General features: G+C 38.5%; 2 protein-coding genes and 1 long non-coding RNA gene across 5 annotated transcripts in view; 1 reads left to right on the forward strand and 2 right to left on the reverse strand.

The window, feature by feature from the left end:
* The window catches only part of rlf (RLF zinc finger), a 36057-nt gene extending 16827 nt beyond the window's left edge, over positions 1-19230 (forward strand). Inside the window, exons 6-8 of the mRNA XM_055172041.2 lie at positions 4460-4596; positions 13873-14014; positions 14155-19230. Coding sequence (XP_055028016.2) covers positions 4460-4596; positions 13873-14014; positions 14155-19053 — 5178 coding nt within the window. The 3' untranslated portion in view covers positions 19054-19230. The remainder of the gene's footprint in view (positions 1-4459; positions 4597-13872; positions 14015-14154) is intronic.
* On the reverse strand, positions 6325-10802 carry LOC141365261 (uncharacterized). The gene is made up of 2 exons (XR_012370472.1): positions 8499-10802; positions 6325-6541 (listed from the first exon to the last, which is right to left on the reverse strand). It is a non-coding gene; the product is annotated as an uncharacterized lncRNA (long non-coding RNA).
* Positions 19231-20098: 868 nt separating the features above from the next.
* Positions 20099-21936, reverse strand: dynlt1a (dynein light chain Tctex-type 1a). Of its 3 annotated transcripts, none has more exons than XM_073869426.1 (6): positions 21564-21936; positions 21245-21354; positions 21095-21136; positions 20887-20971; positions 20400-20477; positions 20099-20285 (listed from the first exon to the last, which is right to left on the reverse strand). In XM_073869426.1, the coding sequence occupies exons 1-6, from the start codon at positions 21739-21741 to the stop codon at positions 20215-20217; spliced, it is 564 nt and encodes a 187-aa protein (XP_073725527.1). In that variant the 5' UTR covers positions 21742-21936; the 3' UTR covers positions 20099-20214. The 3 variants fall into 3 exon arrangements, with proteins under 3 accessions (XP_073725527.1, XP_055028026.2, XP_055028027.1); XM_055172051.2 differs by having other exon boundaries at positions 20887-21010; XM_055172052.2 differs by having other exon boundaries at positions 20887-21010; positions 21469-21936.
* Between the last annotated feature and the right edge of the window lie 232 nt (positions 21937-22168).

Consider the following 22168-nt stretch of genomic DNA (forward strand, 5'->3'; position numbering starts at 1 on the left):
ATCAATATTACAGACGTCCTGTGTTAAAATTACATTACGCCATCTACCCCCGTAAAACTAATCCCGTCCGAGTAGGGCTTTAGTTTTGGTAAACCATACTCTGCAAGCTTGTGAAAAATTAGGAGATTTTGCCTGTTTTGTGATGTAGGTTGCAAGACCAATTACAATAATACCGCTAGGGATGCACAGATACAACTTTTTCCAATTCTGATACCAGAATTGAGTATCTACGGATACCTGCCAATCCAATACTACTGCAGTGTATTTTTTTTTGAACAATTAAAAATTGCACGCACACACACAATGTGAATGTGTATATTGTTTTCTGCTATTATAATTTTAAATGTAAAAAACAATTTAAAATGATTTACAAGTTAAAAGAGCATTAGTCATTATTAATCATGGCAGTTTTCAGGAGAACATATAACAGGTACATTTGATCAAATAAGTATGCTAAATATATTTTATTAATTGCGTAAAACTGTCACAGTCAAAAAGCTTTAGTGTGCAGATGGTTATTTTGGAAATTATGCACTTGACCAGACCTCTTGACCAGATGTGTTATGCACATCCTGGGTGCAGAATTGATGCACCTAAATTAGGGATGCTCCGATTGATCGGCCGCCAATCGTAATCGGCCGATAACGGCATTAAATGACGCGATCGGCACTCGCTAAATTTGCAGATCTCATGAGCCGATCTTTCTGTTGACTTTTGTCATCATAGGGTTCCTGATGAGGTTGCAATTAGAGACCATTTTACACAGTGCGAGCATTTTGTAACCCGCTGCTCATGTGTGACGTGCAGATTTGGATTTCTCTCTCTGCCTTTACGGAAATATGTGTATTTTCTATGAGGACGCGCTCCGGTCCTCAGCGCGATGCATCTTCACATCCCTATCAAACAGTGTATACAACACGTATCTATCGCGGACAATTCCATTCTCATGCCGAAAGTTTATTACTTGCATTCGTTTTAAAGTTTTGAAGGTTTAACCCTCTGGGGTCCGACCATTTTGGGACACTGTCAGAGGTTGTGACATGCTCTTACATTTGTGCTTTTTTCAGTTGCTTTAAAACATAATAATGGCAAGTGTGTCATAACACTGCGTTCAGCACAAGCTGTGCTACAATTTTTTATGAGCTACATGTATGTACATGTTTGTATTTTTGAAAGAATAATGCTTATGCGTGGTTTTTAAAAGCAAAATTTTTAAGTCACTGATATAAGTCCGCAAAACCCATACTAAACATGTTTTAACAAGACTTTTCTAAACAGAATCTAGTAGTCTAGAGTTTTTTCTTTAAAATGATGTGAAAATAATCCTGCCTACTTATTCACATAAAACAATATATTGATTTAGAAATTGTAAGACAGTTTTTGTTAAGAGGGGCCGTATGCGAGAAGGATTGATTGACAGCTAGCAAACAAAGGCTCGCATTATGAGCTGCATAATGAGGCAGGAATGTTGGGAACTACAGTAAAGAATGTGAGGACAAATGTATACATGTTTGTTTGTGGTTTATTAAGAAGTTAACATATTATCAAAATGGAAATGAAGGTCAGTAGGACATTTTCAGTTTATTTGGAAACAAACTCTATTCAAGAACTTAACTTGTATAAACTAAGAAACTGATACACAACAGAGCTGTAAACTTCATGTGGCTCATGTTACCATATAACTTTATGTCCAAAAAGTGTGAATATGTTTTTCCACTTCATAGTTTTGTACTGATGAGAGGGATGCAGACCTGTAAGAGTGTTATAAACAGCTGTTAGCATAAATTGTCCACAGAAATACCCTTACATACATAACTGATGGGTAAATTTCACTGATAGCACTACATTCAGATAAATTATCATGTACATTTGGACTAAATTCAGAACATCTCAGATAAACATCTGCAGTGATTAGTTTTATAAAAAGCTGTTTTCAGATGACTGTTTTTTAAGATGCCCATCGATCATCTAGCTTCTGTTTATAACGCGTTTCTGTCAGTGTGTATGAACTTTAAAAACACATCGGATATGGCGTCCATGTGAGCGAGCTCGCGTCTCCGCCTAAACCACACGGCGCTCATGGTGTCGCGTGTAAAGCGCAATGGATAGATTTGTAAACAATATATGGAATCATATTACAGCACACACTTAAAAGATCTTGCAGTGCAGCCTTACTCAAAGTTGCCATGAAGAAAACGAAAGTGAATAACTGTGTCTAACACAGCATGTAGATCCGCCATTATGTGACGATCATGCGCCCCGTTTGTAAACAATGCGAAAGTTTTTAAATCAGAAGCGTGCAGTCTGCTGAGGTCGCTTGTGTAGGCTGAACTGCACAAGCCATGATAGCAAATATAAGAGTCAAGATAAATTACTTACAGTTTCTTCAGGAATATATCCTCCTCCATTGCGTCTTCCATTGTTCTTTCTTCTTGGGTAATGTTAAAGATAAACGCTTCTCTTCCTCAATGTCCAGACATAAATGAAGATATTCCTCACGTGTGTGTAAAGTTTATCATCCAAACATGTGGTAAAGTCTTTAAATCTGATAAACTTTACGCTTAGCTTGTTATGGTTTGAACAGCTTGTGTCTTCATTACCATGTCAACAGCGTGTACCGCCTGTGGGCGTGACTGCATTAAAGATAAGTCAGCCAGGAAAAACAGCACTCTCTTTACTTCAATGCAGATTATATAAACGGGCAATATTTGTTTTCGATTACAACTAGCTTGTTTAAAAGTAGACATTTCAGGCTTTCTTTGGATATGTGTATCATGTTTGTGTGACGAGTATTCGCGGAGTTTCAACTGATTTTTGTAACGTGTTTTAAGAGACGGCTGGCGGAGACAGAAATGTCAGAATCCACACCCTGTTTATTTTCTTTATTTAACAAAAACACAAAGATCTCTTGTTATTGTGAATGTACATAAATTAAAGAGGACCCTTCACAGTTTTAAATGATGCCAAACACGTAAGTGTATGATTATTAATGATGGATTATTTTAAGTTGATTTTGCTATGATAAGGAGAAAACACGTCAAAACGCGGCGCCACGTTTTTGGACCCCTGGGGGTTAAACTTCCATTTTCCTCACAGCTGCTCTTGTTTGCAGACACCCGCCGCACACATCCACAGCAGCTGGTCATCAGTGCACGTGTAGAGAATGATCTCTCCCACGTCTTAAATCTACAGTATCCTAATTCTCTCTCAATAAAATTACTCTCTGCTCATCAGTGAAGAACTGTTGTACTTCATACGAATGCGTGTATATTTAATTCATACAGTATAAACTGTGAAGTGTTTTATTTTAATTACTTTTAACCGACATAAACCTTTTTAAAGGCATATTACATTTCTCTTTGCAAGAAGAAATATGTGTTGTGCTTATTTATTTGATTCTCTATTAAAACAATAATATATCTAATTTATAGTTAGTTTCATTTCTACAAATGGTGCAAACTCTGCTAGATTATAGATAAAGGATTCCCATTTCACTGCCATTCTGTGATTGGCACTGATCGGCAGATCATGATCTTGGTGATTGGTAATCGGTGATCGGCCCCAAAAATGCTAATCAGAGCATCTCTAACCTAAATCATTATATACACTATGTTTATGGGCTTCCTGGGCGCAGAATTGATGCACTTGAAGCATACTCTCCTGGGAATCGTCGCTCCGCAATGGAAAGGTCATAACTGTTAAAACACAAAGAATATTTATTGGATCGGTGCATCCCTAAATATCGCCCCTTAATCTGCACTATCCAACCATGGCACTGCCATTTAGTGCAGAGAGAAGGAGAGAGAGAAAAAAAATCATTTACAGCACAGTTGAATTTCAATTCCAAAAAAACACCACCATCTTTGTGATCAGTGTTTGCATTTCATCTGCTCATTTGCATTTTTAAGGAGACACCCAAAATGGTAATTTTTTTTATTCAGGCCTACAAAGTGGCAATTTTAACATGCTATAATCCATTTTCTGTGGAGTATTTTGAGCTAAAACTTCACACATGCACTCTGGGACACCAGATACTTATTTACATCTTAAAAAATCTCATAATATGACCCTTTTAATGCATTAGGTTAGGTATCTTGTTATTTATTTATTTAACTTAATGCATAACATTGCCAGATAAATTCACAAATATTAATAAATTAAACTTTATTATAAATTGTTACCAGTGAATATTTTGAGAAACTTAAAGGCAATGCATTAACTAAAATCTTTAATTTTAATCTTCTTTTTTTGCTAATAGAAAAGCTTCACATTTACAAGATAAGCCAACTGTATTCATCAGCAATGGTTGATAAGCTTCATGTATTAAAGAGCCAAAGGAAATGAACAAAAAAAGTTATAGAGTACATTTAAAACTTGAAAATATGATTCTTGCTTTGAAGACGTGAATATTTTAACAAAATGTGATGTATACATTTTAATATCTCTTTGTATCTGTAAGATTTCTGGAATTGATGGGAAGGATATTCTGGATATTATATGCAACATGGAAACTGAAGGGGATGAGAACACAGCCTTCATCTTGTGCACCACCTATTTTACACAGCAGCTACAGCAAGAGAGTTTATACTGCTCCTGGTAAGAGATCTGTTATAATACCTAATTTCAGAAATGTTTTTTTTTATTATTGTACTACACTGATTATTGTACTACATCCAGACTTATTACTCAGGGCTCTAGAATGCCATAAAGTGGTTCTATTTTGCAACACGTTTTAGAGAAAGCTTGAGCATTTTTTAAAAGTTGTGCAACCTGCAAATTTAGACTATATTCTAGATGTTATTTCATGTTAAAAGATGAGTAGATTGCGAGACTGAGTTGGTGGATTTAAACATGAGCAGCTGTCCAGGGTGGCATTTTGCAGTGGCGATGCTGGGTACCCTTGTCAAAAAACTATTTGTAAAAATGTATACGTGACATGTTTGTCAAGTATGGACTACATACTTTAAATGTGACGCCTGCATTCAACCAATCCCAGTGAATTAGTTTAAATTATATTATGCCTTTAAGTTCTGTGTAATTAAAGAGAAACTCCACTTATTTTGAAAATAGGCAAATTTTCCAGCTCCCCTAGAGTTAAACATTTAATTTTTACAGTTTTGGATTCCATTCAGCCGATCTCCGGGTATGGCAGTACCGTTTTTTTGGCATAGCTTAGCATTGTTTTTATATTTTTCCCATTTAAAACTTGACTCTTCTGTAGTTATATTATGTACTAGTACCGACGGAAAATTAAAAGTTGCGATTTTCTAGGCCGATATGGCTGGGAACTAGCCTGACGTTGTCATACTCGATTCTAGTCAGTTATGGGGCGTGTTTCAACCGAACCAGGATAAAAAATGCCTCTACACTCAATTTGATAGACCCAGGGTGTCAGCGGATCCTTAAGTCGTAAATTCTGTAGTATGAAAATAAGGCATTAATTAGCATTAAAATGTCTCAAATCCGCGTTTCAAAGGTCTTAAAGTGTTGCCCAATCAATACGGCAAAAAGATTGTAACTATTTTACTTGTCCGTTAGGTGTCAGGCAGAACCTACAATTGCACAAGTTTGCGGGGAGTTCGCTTAACTGCGTGGACCTTGGTATAAGCAAATGGAGAAAAGTATGAGCCTTAACAAAGAGCGTCACGGCATGCGAAACATCAGCAGCTTTAAGCACTGCGATTACATTTGGTTTGCTTCACTGCTAGCAAAGCCTTTCTTCTCTTTTAACGGCGGTTGCCATCCAGATTATAGGTGCATTACCGTCCCCTCCGTCTAAATTATTTCAAAATGTTGTGATTTTTAGTTCATTAAACTATTGTTTCTTATTATATTTTATAATTGGGGATTTTTCTCGTAATATCATCGAAGTGTAAAAAACTTTCTGATCTTATTCTCGTGAACCCAATCTCATGTCTCGTTTTATCGTGCGGGGTAAGTGTCTTGTCACACTGTAAAAAATAAATTGTTGGCTCAATTAATTATTTTTTAGTAACTAGTTCCACAGAAATTTTACGTTCACTCAATTTCTGTCTCCAAAGTGTTACCTGGATTGATGTTTTTTAGTTGGCCCAAATTTGACTCAAATATAAAAAAGTATGTTGGCTCAATTAGCTTTATAGTTCATTCAACTAAAATGTTTTAATCAGTATAATCTTTAAAAACTTACAGCAAAGACTCTGTCAATTAAAATTTAAGTATTCACTCAATGTTTTATGTGTTACTTCAATTAATATTTATTATTTGGGATTTTTTTTAATAACATTTTTAAATTATTTATCAAATAATTTATGCTGGTGTTGTAAACAAAATAATTAACTTCAGTCACATAAAAACAAAAGCTTTTTATTCACTTATTCACTTATCATACAGACTGAACATACAGAATTAAGTCTTCTTTAAATAGAGGGCATAAAACAGTCCAAAAAGCCTCCAAAGTCAGTCAGAACATCTCCAGGGCCATTTAGGAGACTTTCCTCAGCCAGTCCAAGCGGAGACTGTCTCGCTATGTCTCGGGTCTGCCTCTCACATCATCTCCGCTCTGGTTTGATAAACATAGGAATATAAACACACACACATACATAAATAACATGTTTAATATAATAAAGTTTGACGGTGAAAGACTTTATTCCCTAAATAACGTTAATATTAGGCCAAACTTCCCTCAGACATCACACATAATTAAACACTATTGGGCGGTTTTCTCGGACAGGGCTTTTCACTGACTAAAATAACTTACTGACATCTCTTAACATATGAGTGCTATTGTTTTGTCTCAAAATGCACGCCAGTATTGTATTATATAAGGTTTGTTTGTAAAAATGTCCCAATAATAATAAAGACCAAGTTCTAAACTCTGTCCGGTAAACCAACCCTATATCCAGGCTTTTTATCTTAACTAAAATAGCTCCACTTTACTTCGGTCACATAACATAACACACTTCTAATATATCTTTACAAAAATATAATTACAAAAACGTCGAGTATTTGCGTCTTTGCCAATTAAAGGGGCCGTGAATTGGTCGATTTTATTGCTTTATGACGTTGATTGATGTCTACTTATGCATTTCGCGTTGTTTTTACATTCAAAAACATCAAAAGCAATAAGTAATACGCTATTTTGTAACATGGATTAGTGCCTGTCTTGAGAAATGGTTCGTTTGAAGGGGCGGGCCGCATTGAAGACCTGAACGTAAACACCCACTGCTATGATTGGACAGCTTCATTCCCCGTCATTACATGTAGGGAAATGTTTTAAAAACATTAATGTGATAAAAATAGCAGCCGAACACAAATATGTTTGAGACACAAAAGATTCTGGGTGCTAAAGATGATACACATAAATGACAATACGTATATTAAAGTAGAAACAAAACTCGACGTGACTAAATTACCGTATAAAACACAGTAAGCGTGCATCCGAATCTAAACTGCGTCTAATAAATCCTTATCAATAACTTTGTATATTTCTATTGTGCTTGTGAGGTTGCTTTTACATTCACGTAATGTTAAATACCACAGTTATATGATAAAAAATAAGCTTTGTTGAGTGTTTGACCTTTCAAACGCAACTTGCCTAAATTACCGTATACAACACAGTAAACGGGCATCAGAACTGCGGTTGATAAATCCTTCCTTATAACTAACTTTGTATATTCCTACCTTTCTACGTTTAATGTTTTTAGTAAATTAAAACAGTCAACAAACGTATTTAGACACGGATGTTACAACAGGACATATCAAGCAATCTCTTTTAACAAAGCAATAGTGAAACGCAGTAACTTAAATAAAGTAAAATGTCTTACTGTGAATTATACTGCTGTGTCATTGTTGTCAGATCCAATATAAGTGGTGCTTCTGAGTCTCCCTGCAAATCCAGCATCGACTTCTTTACAAATGAATCCATGTCCACAACGTTAACAAACGCTCCCCACACGAGCTGGAACTTCTTCAAAAGCAAACTTTATCCAAGCATATTGCTAATGTTAAGTTCCAAGCCTCCGAATTGAAGTATTTAGCTTCTGTGTTGTTCCCATGGTTGTTCCCACGCAGTTCTTTCACAACCGAAAAAGCGTTTCCATGGTATCATAACAGATCACCGCGTCAAAATAAAAGTCTCTCAGAAAAAAATGTATTTAAAAAGTCATTTTGGTTAAATTTGTCAATCTTTAAAGACATGTTTACTTACTGAGACACACGTGTCACGCGAAGCTGTGGGCGGGGCTACAAAAGTAGACTTGTCCTTTTGGTTATGGGGAGGTGTTTCAATTCTACTTTGACGTCATAGATTTCTGAATTTTTCACTGGAGTGTTTAGCTGGCTTGGTGCCAAAGACGGTTATATTTCAGTAGCACGGACGTTTTCAGTTCTGAAACTTGCAGGATGTTCATTTAAGTATGATGACCTCTTATATAACAAATTATCAAGTTAAAATTGAGTTTTTGATTCACCGCTCCTTTAATATATTCTAAAATTAACATTTAATTACAAACACTTACCTGACGTGAACTTGAGGAAACGGCTGACTTGTGTCCTTCCTTGTGTGAATCAGTAAGTGATTCCAGCTGTTGCGTGCGGATTGATCTCAGATGAAATGACCTGTGATCCAGATCCTTCCGAGTTAAAACATTTTAAATTCAAAATACACAGACGCACGCGCATACATACATACACGCACACGCGCGAGCGCACACACGCACGCACACGGGTACACACACGGGTATATTTAGAAGTTTTAAGATTGTTATGATATTGGGACTATTTCTCCACTCGCTCCTTCAGCTCTGAAGTTCAAATTCGCAGGCAGTACGCAGGCCAGTTATAACAAATGTGAAAGATATGAAATATCATTCAACAGCGATATCATTTAAGTGCAAACCTAAAATATGATTTAAAACATACCGGTAAACCTTTAATTATTAAGTATAAGAAATTAAAATGAATTAAATCGCATGTTTAAACGCCACAGAGATATCAGAGCCAGCAGTCGATTTCTGATGGGCTTGCCGAGGCGAGGCTGCGCTGGGCGGGGTGTGAGCGCTTAAGTGTCTGTGATTTTCTGGAGCTCATCTGGAGCTCTTCTCCGTCCGAAAGTGTCCGAGCACATTTTTAAATAGACGCTATCTATATTAACCGACCGCATATTTAAACTTAAAGCACATACATTCACGCCTGAACAACTCTTTAAATTACATTTTGTTACCAAATAACAGTAATATTATGAGCATTTTGTTGTCAGGAAACATAGCTGTCATAAGTCCACATATTGACCAGATTTGTCTTAATTAGTTCAGTCAGCATAGCCATTCTGAATGTTGACTGAATTTGGAAATAACCATTCACTTAATGTTTTAAACACAGATTTATCTAGACTTAAAATAATATGTCTACTCAACTAAGCCCCAACAAGAAAATTGGTTTAACTTATATATTTTTGCCCTTCCAACATTTCATTAATTGGATTTTTTACAGTGCACACCCCTAGAAAATACATCTGGTTTTTGTCATGAAAGACAAAAGGTCTTCAAAAACACATGGATGCATGCACAAAATAATTGGACTTCATTGTCGTGTTATAGGTCTTAAATATTACTCATAATGGTCTTAAAAAGGTCTTAAAAAGACTTTAATTAGACTTGGTGAAACCTGCAGAAACCCTGAGACCTACAATCAGAGCAACCGAGTGTGAGACGTACATTGAAATGGTCTCTGTCCTTTTTGCAGTTTGACCTGAACTGCTATTTATTTCGGTACAATGAGACTACCATTATGATTATGTACTAAGTCTGAGTTAGTGAACGTACATTGACACCTATGTTTACAACATTTAATTCATATCACAACATTGTGAGTTATTTACTAAGTGATAGAGTCAGACTATCTCTTACCATTTGTAAGTTAAATGAACCTCACCCACGGGCTTCCGAAAGGAGCTGGCAAGCTAGTTATATCCACGTTGTCGTGCACGCCAAGTTGACCGTTTTCTCTGTGTCCCATTCTTAGCGCCATCGGAGCCAGCTGTTAAATTAAACTTTTGCCTAAAACCCGTAGGAGGGACGGCAAAAAAACATCTTTCCTAACAACAAATGCTTGAGCGCGTTTCTCTGTTCCTCTTTTAAAATCAATGCGCTGTCAATATCTTCTAGAACAGACTCGATGGCATAATATTCACATCTCAATTCTCCAGCGGCAGCCGACTTTGTTGTAAACTGATTCAACACAAGCGTTCTTTGGTGACGTGGTTAATTACGTTACTGTTGATCATCTGTCCATCATCGTATAAACCCCTCCCTGACAATTTGATTGGTTCGATCAGCTTTGGTTCGAGCATTGTTGTGCCACAACGGACCGACAACTGACCGAACTTCCCAACCTGAAATGTTATGGGTGGGGGTAAGTTCAGCTGGCACCCAGGCTAGCTATGAACTATACTGTCATTCCGGTATAGTTATCAAGGACTTTGCTGCCTTATCATGGCTGTAGCAGGCGCAATGATATTACGCAGCACCTGAAAAAAAGTCCCCTTGGTAGCTTTCAATAGCAGTCATAGTGTCATAAGGGAGGCAATAATACCAGAAGTGCTTATACCAAGTTACAAGTTTTCACAATTCCGAAACAATACCTTTTGAGGGAGAAAGAGAGTTAAGTAATTTTTTTAAGATAGAAGAGAGGTGTCTGCGTTCAGTGTCAATTTGTCAAGTATTTTTGGAAAAGATGAGTTTTTAGTTGTTTTTTGAATGTAATGAGAGATGTGGCTGATAGGACTCCTATAGGAAGATCATTACACCAGCAGTGAAGGAAAATGAATTGTAATAAATGTAATTTAGTGTCCTTTTGTAATGGCAAGACAAGGCGACGCACCTTTGCTGAACGTAACGTGACGTAACGTTCTGGATGGGGTGTAGGTGCAGTACCAGTTAAAGTTCTGTAAGTAAGCAGTATTGAGTTACACAGGGTTAAATCAGTAGCCACTGTGGAGAGAGGTGAAGAGCCGAGCTGTTGTATAATACCAAATACACAAAATAATGTTGATTTTAAGCAAAAAATGGGTGCACTTTAATAATCTAACTTTAAAGATCAAAAGTAACCTACTACAGATTTTAAACATCTTTGCCAAATGTATTTTAGTTTAAAAAAATATGCGGTGTGTTTAATAAGTTCAGAAGGTAAAAAAAATCCTCACCTGCACATCCCTAATAAAACAAATCAGACACATCTTGGTAATTGTTATGTTTATCTTGTGCACTACCCTGAAAAATCTGCTCCCTATCCTTATGAGAGGGAGAGGGGGAGTGGATTTTTCAGGTGTGACTTTTTTACTTTTTCCAAATGCCCACTTTTTTGTTGTCCGCGTCGACTGTTTTGGTCATTCAGTTTCTGCACTTGGTCTTTTGGTTAGACCTAAACGTTGCTCAAAAAGTGATACTCATTTGCAAGTATTGATAGTGTCTGGGATTTATTTTTTTTGCACTTGGTCTTTTAAGATGATGACTATAGGCTTCATACTGTGTTGCATATCTACCTCACTAAGTGTTTACACCTGCTCACTTCATGCGTTTTTACTGATCAAAACGATTCCATTTAGTCACATAAGTTTGTTTTCGCAAAACTGATATAAATCGGATCTTTTATTCCCACGCTTTATGCAGATTTAATGTATGCCAGAATTTATGTCACCAAAAGCAACAGAAATGAGCTGCATTTTATTGATCACAAGCTCATTTTTTAAATCAGTGATAGGAGAGAGCGACAGCAGCACTGATAGCCTAATATCATTTAATTTCTTTACTATTAATGAATATGATTGTGTGTTAAGCATTTACAGCCCCGTCCTCTAGTTCCCGATACTTTTTAGTACCACCTTGTTTGGGGTTCCAAGCGACCTGAGTTGATACCAAAACGTGACGCGAAAACACTGTAGAGCACTGATTGTGGTCTGAGAGAATCTTCACTACCAGCGTCATAGCTATAATGTAAAAGTTTAGCTTTACCTTCATGCTAGCTTGTGCTGTCTCGAGTAAACCTGTTGTCATCTGTGCTTTGCTGTGAGTTCCCAAACTCTCTTTTAGCGATGAAAAACATCCACAGGTTGGAATCAGGAACACCATAACAGTTTTTTCCAGACTTTCGCCACGCGCACATCCACATGTATGCTTAAATGCAACTTAAATAAGGCTCAGCGAAGCACGTCGACTGATGCCACAGTTGTTTGTACAGAAACTGTCATTTGAGACAGAGGGTAGTGATAAACGCAATGTGCAAACATCTATTTGTGGGGGTCAATTTTAATTTTGTGGCGGACTGAGAAATACAGTACTGTGCAAAAGTCTTAGGCCACCATGCTACCATTAGATTTGTTATTTTTGCAGTTGTATAGTATATAATTATATAATTTTTTTCACAGGTTCTGTATTAGAATACAACCAGAAAATACAGGAAATGTGTATGTAGTATTAAAAACAGTATAAAAGTATAAACTGAAGTATCAAGTATTTAGGGTAAACTTCCCTTCCACTTGAGAAATAGCAGGCAGCTGCAGAATCTCTTAAACCAAAATGAAATGAAATCCTAATTTCTAATTCTAATCGAATGACTTCAATTTCCTCAAAAAAGCTTAAGTTGTGTTTCGAGCCAAGAGAGGTCACACTAAAGGCCGGGGTATACCTTTTCTCCGCGTCCACGCAGCTTTCAAAGTATACTCCCCACGGCTACACGCAGATGGCCGCGTTCGACATGCAATACAAAAGATTTCTTATTCAAATTATTACTCTACCAGGCCGTCAGGGTTCCACTGATTTGGCGACATTTACAGTTTATTAAAACATTAGGACAGGTGAAGAAAAGTAGCTGATCCATCATTGCAAACACAATTTAGAACAAACAACAAAACAACAAAGAACAGGAATCAAATATTATGGTAAAGAACATGCTCCACAGTTTTCTGTTCTTGGAAGAAGTAAAAATTAAAGAAGAAAAACGATAGTTTGTGTGCACATGCTGTCTATTTCCCTTGTATAATTGTTTGTAGTGGACTGTCCTGTCTAAATATTTTCACGCGCATGCGCTGTTGTACGCGGACTGTAAGCGCACTGTCCGCGCGGTCTCAAATTTAGGACTGCACACGGACGGTCCGCACGGATGACCGCGGACCCCCCTGATGACGAAAATTACATCATGCGGACGGTGCACATACGCGGACATCCCTAGTATACTTTTGGCTTAAATACTGACTGATGCCTGAAGAAGAAATTTAGTTCTGGAAAAATGTTTTTAATTTTGAGTACATATCTCCTGTATTTTCTGTTTGCATCTTAAAAAAGAGTGAAAAATATGACTTTGCTAAAACAACAAAGCTGGTGATGGTGGCCTAAGACTTTTGCGCAGTACTGTAAATGAATGTATGGGAATGTACAATGACGCTCTCACTTGTATAATGTCACAGCAGTAGGCAGCGCAAATATAACGAACGAAACTATAATCCCTCCCACTCCGAAGTGTTCCTAAACTCGATGGAAAAGCTAACCAAGCTAAAGTGACGTGAACTGACCCGACCTGACCCAAACAAAACTGTGGGTTACTATACAATGGAAAATACTGACGTGCAACAAATGCATATTTATTATAAAAGTATTTGTCTTTAATACAGTTTTTGGGTGGAAAATGTGACTAATTGCATTGCAAGCTTATTTAAGGTGTGCCCCTAAATTTTTTTCTATATTGTGCTCCAAAAATGTTTAGTCAGGGGCTACAATGTTCTTAGGAAAATAAAGTTAGTCTGGAGCCCTGTAACTGACAGTTTGCTGGTTTAGTTTCGACATGGAAGTTACCACAATGGTTCTCTAAATTGTCTATGTTCTGTGGTGTGTCTCTCAGGGAGTTAACCCTTCTTTGGAGCAAACTGCAGAGAAGAATTGATCCATCCCTTGAATCATTTTTTGAACGATGCCTTCAGTTTGGAGCCATCACAAAGACCATCTACCATCTCCTATTCCTGATTCGTGTAATTCAGACTGAGGTAAATACATACTTGACTTCATGTATTTAATGTAAGCCAAAGGTGCCTTCAGCTCTAAGCTCTGTGTGTGCCATGAGTGTGCCCCTATTTAGAATCTTGCATATGCCTAATGACTAAACTGTTTCACTTTGTATTTTTAGGCAATGCAACATGGCCTTGCAATATCAGTTGAACTGTGTGTGAAGGCTCTTCGGCTTCCAAGGCAAGATGATGTAGATGCCAAAACGATGGTTTGCAAAACTGTTGCATGTCTCCTTCCTGAGGATCTGGAGGTGATGCGTGCTTGCCAGCTCACAGAATTCCTTTTAAATCCTAATCAGAAGGCCTTTGATGTCCTTGAAGAGCTTTACACGCAGCCTGATCAAAAATATGATGAGGAAAATGCTGCTATTCCAAATTTCTTGCGGTGTGAGTTACTACTTTCTCTGAAAGCACACTGGCCCTTTGACCCTGAATTCTGGGACTGGAAAACATTGAAGCGCCATTGCATGGGATTACTAGGGCTGGAACCCGAGGTGGAGGATGAAGCAGTGCCTGAGGAGCAGTGTAATCTAGGAGTTTTGAATGAACAAGTGTGGACAGAGGAAGAAGATAGTAGTGAAATAAATGGACTTGTCAGTGTTGATCCAGAACAGACAAAAGCAGATGAGAAGGGACAAAACATCTCTAAGCGATCAGTGAAGTGGCAAAAGTATAAGGTTCTCTGCAAGATATGCAATAAAGAAACAGTTGAAGTACGAATCTGTCACCATGCCAAAAAGCACATGGAGAATGATGTGTGGACATGCCCTGTATGTCTACAAAAGTTTGAAATTAAACAGGAGTTTGTGAAGCACTCCAAAAAACACATTCGGATGCCTATGAGGGTCTGTCACTTTAAAAAGATAAAAGTGAAGAACAAAGGGGTGAAGGAAGAAAATTACTTTAGGGAAGATGGTTTTGATGATCTAGAGCCAGGTCAGATTCCTTTAGATCCCTCCCTTGCCATGTACTATCAGTCCACTCATGACCCTGTTGTATTAGAACATATTTTAGAACAAGCAGCCAGTTTGCCTAAAAAGCAGGTAGAGAATGATAACATCACATTTGACTACATCAGCACACACTTTAAACTACAGGACCGTAATGTTTACCAGTGTCCAGCCACTGCCTGCTCAAAAAATTTTAAACTCTTCAAGTATTTGGGGGTACACATTAAAAATGAGCATGACAGTGAAGACCCCAATGTGAAACATTATCTGGAAATGAAAGACCGTCGAGAGAAGTGCGCGTTCTGCCGGAAAACCTTCATGACTGCCTACCACCATCGCAAGCACCGCCGGGTTCATTATGGAGATCACCCTTACATGTGTGTGGTGGCTGGATGTGGTGCCCGTTTTGACACCACCACTGAACTTGTTGTGCATAAACAAAGTCATGGATTTCATTTGTCCTACAACTGTGGGCTAAATGGCTGCAGTTTCTCATACTGTGACCTTGGACAGCTGTACCACCATGAGGCACAACACTTTCGTGATGCTGCTTACACTTGCACCAGTCCTGGTTGCAAGCAATTTTTTTACTCTCGCAGAGAGTTTTTGAAGCACTTGGCTACCCATGACCTCACTTTCACTGAGAGAGACTTTGAAATGCAGAGAAAAATGAAAAGAAAAAATTTGATACCAGTTGTAGAGGATGATAAGGTTTGTGAAATAGAGAATGGTGTTGAAAAAAGTGTATCTTCACCACTCCTAGAAAGCAGTAAATCTAAGGCCTTGTTGACTTGTGTTGCTGTCTGCTTCGATGGCAAAAGATTTACCTGTGGCTTAAAAAGCTGTGGAAGGACCTTCACTGCTGCCAAAGAACTTCAGCGGCACTTGAAAACCATCCACAAAGATGAATTTAATGAGGATAGCTTATGCATGAAAAAAGTGCAAGCGAAGGAGTCCAAGTCACAAGACAATCAATTGCAGAAAAATGACCAGGATGATCATCCACAGATTGGGTCATCCACAGAGGAATCTAATAAAGAAAAGGCGCTCACACCCGCTGCTGCTTCTGTACATTGTGACGCAGTTCCTTCAAACATGGAACTTGGTGCAACAGTAACTGAGATCATGCTAGGATTTAGTCAACTTAGCCTTACTTCTTCGAGTACAAGACATGTTGGACGTAATTCACACAGATCTGTTTCAGGTTCTAATGCAGTCAAGTGCTCCACTACCTTAAATTCAAAGTCACCTGCCACAACGACGACAAGCAACAAAACTGAGGAGAGATCTCATGTGGTAGATAGTGATTCAAAGAAAATGCCAAGCAAGAAGGAGACCCCAGTAACGCTTGAGGACAATAAAGATTCTGTTATGGAGAAGCAGAAGCAACAACGTGAATTTCTTATGGAGCCTACAACCAAGCCCTATGCCTGTGAAGCCAAAAGCTGTTGCTATCAGAGTGTTACAACTCATGCTTTAATGGAGCACTATATTAAGATTCATTGTTACTCCGAGGAGAATGTGAAAAAGATTGAAGTGTTTCAGTTGGAAACATTCAAACCTTTTGAAACACCTGATAACATTAAAGATGCAGTCACACAGCAGGATCAGCCACAGACTGAGTTTCTTGCGCAGGCCACAGCTAAGCCTTACACCTGTGAAGCTAAAGCATGTCAATACCAGAGTGTTACAAGTTTTGCTTTAATGAAGCACTATATTAAGATTCATGGTTACTCTGAGATAGAAGTTAAAGAGATGGAAGTGTTTCAGTCGCAAACTTTCAAGCCTTTCAGTTGCCATCTTTGCTCCAAGAGCTACAAAAACAAAAAACCACTTCGGGTACACTATATACGTTTTCATCAAATTAATGAAGCAGTTGTTGCACAGATGAACTGCACTTTTAAAGGGAAAGCACCCATGTCGTCCTCATCTGAAATAAAGAAATCATCTTTAAAGATGAATAAGATTAAAGCCCAAAGAAAAAACAACCGCATGTGGCAGCAGAGATGCCAAAAAAGAGAATATCGGTTCTGGAAGAGCAAATTAGATAAGAAAAATATCAAAGTTAAAACTGAAGAGAAACAGCCAAAAGACAGTGACATTTTACCATCAGTGAAGCAGGTCACTTCTAAGACCGAAACGGATATAAACCATGCAAAGTTTGACAGTAGAGGAAGTCGCCATTTGGTAGCAAAAGGAAATTTGAGCTACATCTTCACCAAATATAATAAACCCTTTCACTGCGTACACAAAAACTGCAATGCTGCCTTCTCCGATCAGAAAAGCTTTGTGGGCCACCTTAAGATGGCACATCACTATAACTTCTCATGTGAACACAAAGGATGCGAAAAGCAGTTTACCCACTATTCTAGTCTCATAAGACACTACCGCAAACAGCACAACTTAAACAAAACTAAAATGTTCTCAGAAGTGAGAAGGAGCACATCAAAAAAACAGATGGCCACATCAGAGGAGCCCATACCAAGGTTTAAGTGTACCTACGCTAACTGCAACCAGTCCTACCATCTCAAAAGCAGCCTCTTGCGTCACACAAGTCAGTTTCATCAGAACCAGTCTCCCTTAAATCCAGCTGCCACCGCTATAAACTCAAGTTATAACAAACGTGTGTTTTATCAGCATTGTGATCCATCTGATTCCCTTGTGGTGCGTCTCCAAAGTACACCTAAAAAAGACGAGTCAAATAGTGGATGCCAAACAAAGCTGATCATCTCACCTTCAACCCAACAGTCAAAAGACTCACAAAAGTTACCTTTCAGGCAGTCTTTAAGGGATCAGGACATTGCTCAGTCTGAGGAAAACTTTGAACCCACTGAAGAATCAGCAGAAGTGGTGACTGATAAGGCACCGAAATCCAACAGAAAAAGGGGATATGACCTAATTGTCTTCCGAACGCATGAGGAGGCTTTGCAGATGTGCCAAGATCGTTGTCTGCCTGTCGCTTTCCCTTGCATGGTACAGAACTGTGACTCTGTGGTCATGAGTATAAGCAGTCTGTATCGACATTACTGCAACTGTCACAAAGTTTCACGCAAACAGTTGCTTGATAATAAGGACAAGTTGTGTTACACTACTGAAAAGCTGGAGGAGATTATACAGAAGAAATCTGCTGTATCTGCTGTACCTGACTTGACAAAGATTCCAAGCGGTGTCCTAAAAATGGAGTATCAGTCTGAGCCTGCGACTCCAGGTGGCCCATCACTGCCAATGAGCCTTCACTCGATCAAAACTGATTCAAAGGGTCAGGAAGTGATTGGATTTTCAGGAGAGCCCCGGCCTGACAGCAGTTTGCTTATTGCTGCGGATGATTTGCTGTATGGGGAATCAAGCGGACATCCAGAAGAGCCTATTTCAGAGGAGAGCCAAAGCCACAAAGAAAGGTCAGAGTTAACAACACCTCCCCTCATACGTCCTCCACCGCTTGACCTTTCTCCACCCTCTACCCTGAGAATAGCTGTTGATGAAAGTTCATTTGAAGCCTCTGGTAAAAGCAATTGTAATAAATCTATTAATGCTCCTTCTACTGTTTCCATATCAGTTTCCAATCAAACTCGGCAGCCCCTCAGACGGAAGAATGAACTTTCTGAACCACCATCCGTTACCCCTCATTCAATCTCAAAGGATCCCCTAACGCACAGTATAGCCCCAAATGCTTTTGACATTGCGTCTTACAAACCAATGGGCTTTGAATCCTCTTTCTTAAAGTTCATTAAGGAAAAAGACGAAGAGATCACATTTGACAGGCAGTGGACTGATCCACCACGTCGAAGAGAATGTTTCAGGCGGAGCTGCTCGGTCAAGGAGAACAATCGAAGTGGAACCACAATCTCCCGTAGCCGCAGGTTTCGATCATCACCTCTCAGACATTTGATTTCTAAAGGAGACTGTACATCAATCCAGAACCTCAGGCTTATTTTGGAGAGGGCTTTAAGGGGCTGTGGTGACCAAGCTATAAAACAGCTTCAGTTCTCGAAGCCTGTGGTGGTTCTAGAAAGACCCAAGTGCTCTGCCTCCATTCTTGATCTCTTACCATCTGAAACAAAAGTATAAGCTGCTACTTGGCGCTGAGGCAGTTAAAACTCTAGCCCACCTTTTTTATTTGAGACTTTCATAGTATTTTTTATATGGTTGATACAGCTTTTGTTCTTTGCTTACAGGGTTAGTTACTCTAAGTTGTAAATGTTTATATATGTAAATATGGTCAAATAAAAAAGTTTTGAAAATGTATATTCTGTGGCCAGTTTTGTACTTGATAGTCTCTACATACAAACATATAAGGGACAAGTTCGGTGTTTTGCACTTGAAGCCCTGTTTTCGGATTGTTTGTTATGAGGTGGGGCGGTTTTGGCTGAAATTTGGACGTGTGATGCTGGCCCGAGAATTTTTGGTTTCTGTTGTGTCACCCACTACCTTTGCGGTGGCTGCGTGGGTGCGCTGGAGCAGGCCTTCCTAAAATGCATTTAACTTTTATTTACAAAGATGTGAAACTCACTGAGTGGTCGGGGTGTTCACTGATATGCTCACACAAAAATTGCTGCAAAAGATGCTTTCCAACAGGTGTTTTACTATTCGTTGTAAACTTGTAGACCTATTTTTCCAAATGCCCCTCACCTGTAATATTCTTCTGTCAGAACTTGAATAATAGACACTCCAGCCCAGTTGGTGGCGATAATCCACCTTTGCCAATTGCAAGAATACAAACAACGTTCCCGGCGCGGAGTAATACCGTACCTCACAGCACATCTAATACAAGTCAATGGAGTTGGACAAAAACTATGATAAAACCTGTTGGAAAGCATCTTTTGCAGCAATTTTTGTGTGAGCATATCAGTGAACACCCCTGACCACTCAGTGAGGTTCATGTCTTTGTAAAACTAAAGTTTAATGCATTTTAGGAAGGATTGTTCCAGTGCACCTATGCAGCCATTGTAGAGGTGGGGGTTGATACAACAAACAGCATCTCGTGCCGGCATCAATGTGTCCGGATTTCAGTCGAGGCCGTTCTATTTCATCGTGAACGGTCTGAAAGCGGGGCTTTAAGTGTAAAATACCGAAATTGTCCTTTAAGAAAAAAATTCATATCTACACTCATGTCTGTTGTTGCAAAAAAATTTATTAGTTAAAAACAGGAAATCAAACAGGGAGAATATTGCTTTGTTGACAAAAAGCTTTTGATTAGATGAGAAGGAGATCTGCTTGTTGATTTTATCCTCAAATGGCAAGACCAAAAACACTAACTATGCAGTACATCGTTTTATTCTCCCACCGTACGGTGCAGCTCCCTGCAAGTAAAACAAGGTTTTAGCTTTATCAGTTTTAAAACATCTCAAATGTTTAGCAGTAACATACTGTGGTGCATTTGTTTCTCTTAATTAAAAAAAACGGCAACATCTTACCATCTGTAGTGTTGTCCCAGAAACATGAACTGGCAGTGTGTAAACCTGCCCCATTTTTTTGCAGTAGAATACATGTCACTGTTTAGAAAAACAAAAGGTAATGGAGCTTTTTTTAACGAATCCATGAGTTACTTGATCAGAATACTTGCTACAACATTTAAGGGGATAATTCACCCAAAAATTCTGTCATCATTTATTCACCCTCAAGTTACTTACCATTGATTTTAATAGTATTTTTTCCTAGTGTGGAAGTCAATGGTGCTACAGAACTGTTTGATTACAAACATTGGTCAAAATATCTTTGTGTTCAGCAGAACAAAGAAATGTATAAAAGCTTGGAACAACTTGAGGGTGAGTTAACTTAATTTTAATTTTTGGGTAAACTATCCCTTTAAGTTTATTATTACAAGTTTTTTTTTTGTTTAGTATAACACAAAACACAACCTTCTGGATCCAGTAGTTGCAGTATTTGAGTAGGGTACCATACCTATGTACTTGAAGGGCTTTCCTAATTTAGTTAGCTGGTTCAAACTTGACTCCACTATGCTTGATGACCACAGGTTGATTTGACTCTGTTGGAAAGAACTGTTCCCAATTATGCTTTCAACAGTCTGTAATATAAAAATATACAAAACCTTTTACTTTATACTCATGCAGCTGAAATGTGCTGGTGTTTGCAGATTTAGTACATTTACCTCTTTGATAATTGTTGTGATCTCGTCCACAACAAATGAAGTCTGTGGGTAAAAGTAATAAGGGGAGCATTAAAAAGACCTATGGGGGCAAATAAGAATTTACAACATATACATTTAAAAATATATATATATTTGTATAATGTTACCTACCTCCTCGCCAGATTGATACTCGTCCATTGCACTTGAACAAAAGTTTGTAGTTTCTATGGAGACCGACAGGCTCACTCCCCGGATATTAATCAAGACCGCTCCCCACAGATCTTCAGTGCATAATGTAAAATACGTTTACTAAAGTGTCAAAATGACGCTAGCTTAACCAAAATTAAAATGTATTAATGAATAATTAAATCAATTCTAAATGTATATAATTTTACGTTAGTAAGTGTAGTGTAGATTATGTTGTATGTAAACAGGAACTAGTCCGATGTTAAATGTGATTTGAGTTTGTCACCCCAAAAATGTTAATCACCCAAATATGGAAGCTGGAAACAAACGCCAAGTAAATACAATAATTTATCAAAAAAAAAAAAAAAAACTTGGAAAAATAGGCAGTCAGTGCTCTCAAGCGGTGGGGGCGTGTCCGCTATCGGCGCTGAAAGTGAAACTGCGCCCACTCGAGGGAAAGCAATGGATGCTCGCGGGGTCATACGCGATGGCTTAAGTACGTCACTGAGCCACTGGCCGTTTCTCAATGTCAAGGATACTTCCTTGGCAGGACTAGTCCTTACAAGTCACTTCCTTCAGAGGCTAGGCGAGGCTCCTTTTGAGCATTCGGAGAACACGTTAAATGGCACAGGCTAGCAAGTGCACGTCATTACGTCATTGCGTGATTGAAAGGTGTGCTTTCGGTGCTGCGCGCACAGGAGTGTGGGTGATTTCAGCGCGTGAAGAGCGCGAAGGATACAAATTTGCATCCTTTCCTGTATATGGGATATTTCTCGAACGAAGGACTCAGTCCTTGGCTGAAATTTCGAGGATCCTCGACATTGGTAGCCTAGAAATCTAGACGCACCCTAGCGGCCGCAAAATATATTTGCTGCCAGGGTTTAGTCTAGGCACTCACAATACACTTAA

This window comes from Misgurnus anguillicaudatus, chromosome 7, assembly GCF_027580225.2.
Source record: "Misgurnus anguillicaudatus chromosome 7, ASM2758022v2, whole genome shotgun sequence".
Taxonomy (NCBI): domain Eukaryota; kingdom Metazoa; phylum Chordata; class Actinopteri; order Cypriniformes; family Cobitidae; genus Misgurnus; species Misgurnus anguillicaudatus.

Bases quoted from the DNA above. Each gene is read 5' to 3' on its own strand.
- dynlt1a (XM_055172051.2), bottom strand. From the start codon at position 21,741: ATGACCCCGCGAGCATCCATTGCTTTCCCTCGAGTGGGCGCAGTTTCA. The intron at 21,011-21,094 runs GTAAATGTACTA...TTTATATTACAG, and splicing joins TCACAACAATTATCAAAGAG to ACTGTTGAAAGCATAATTGG. The intron at 20,478-20,886 runs GTATGGTACCCT...TTTTCTAAACAG, and splicing joins AAAGCCCTTCAAGTACATAG to TGACATGTATTCTACTGCAA.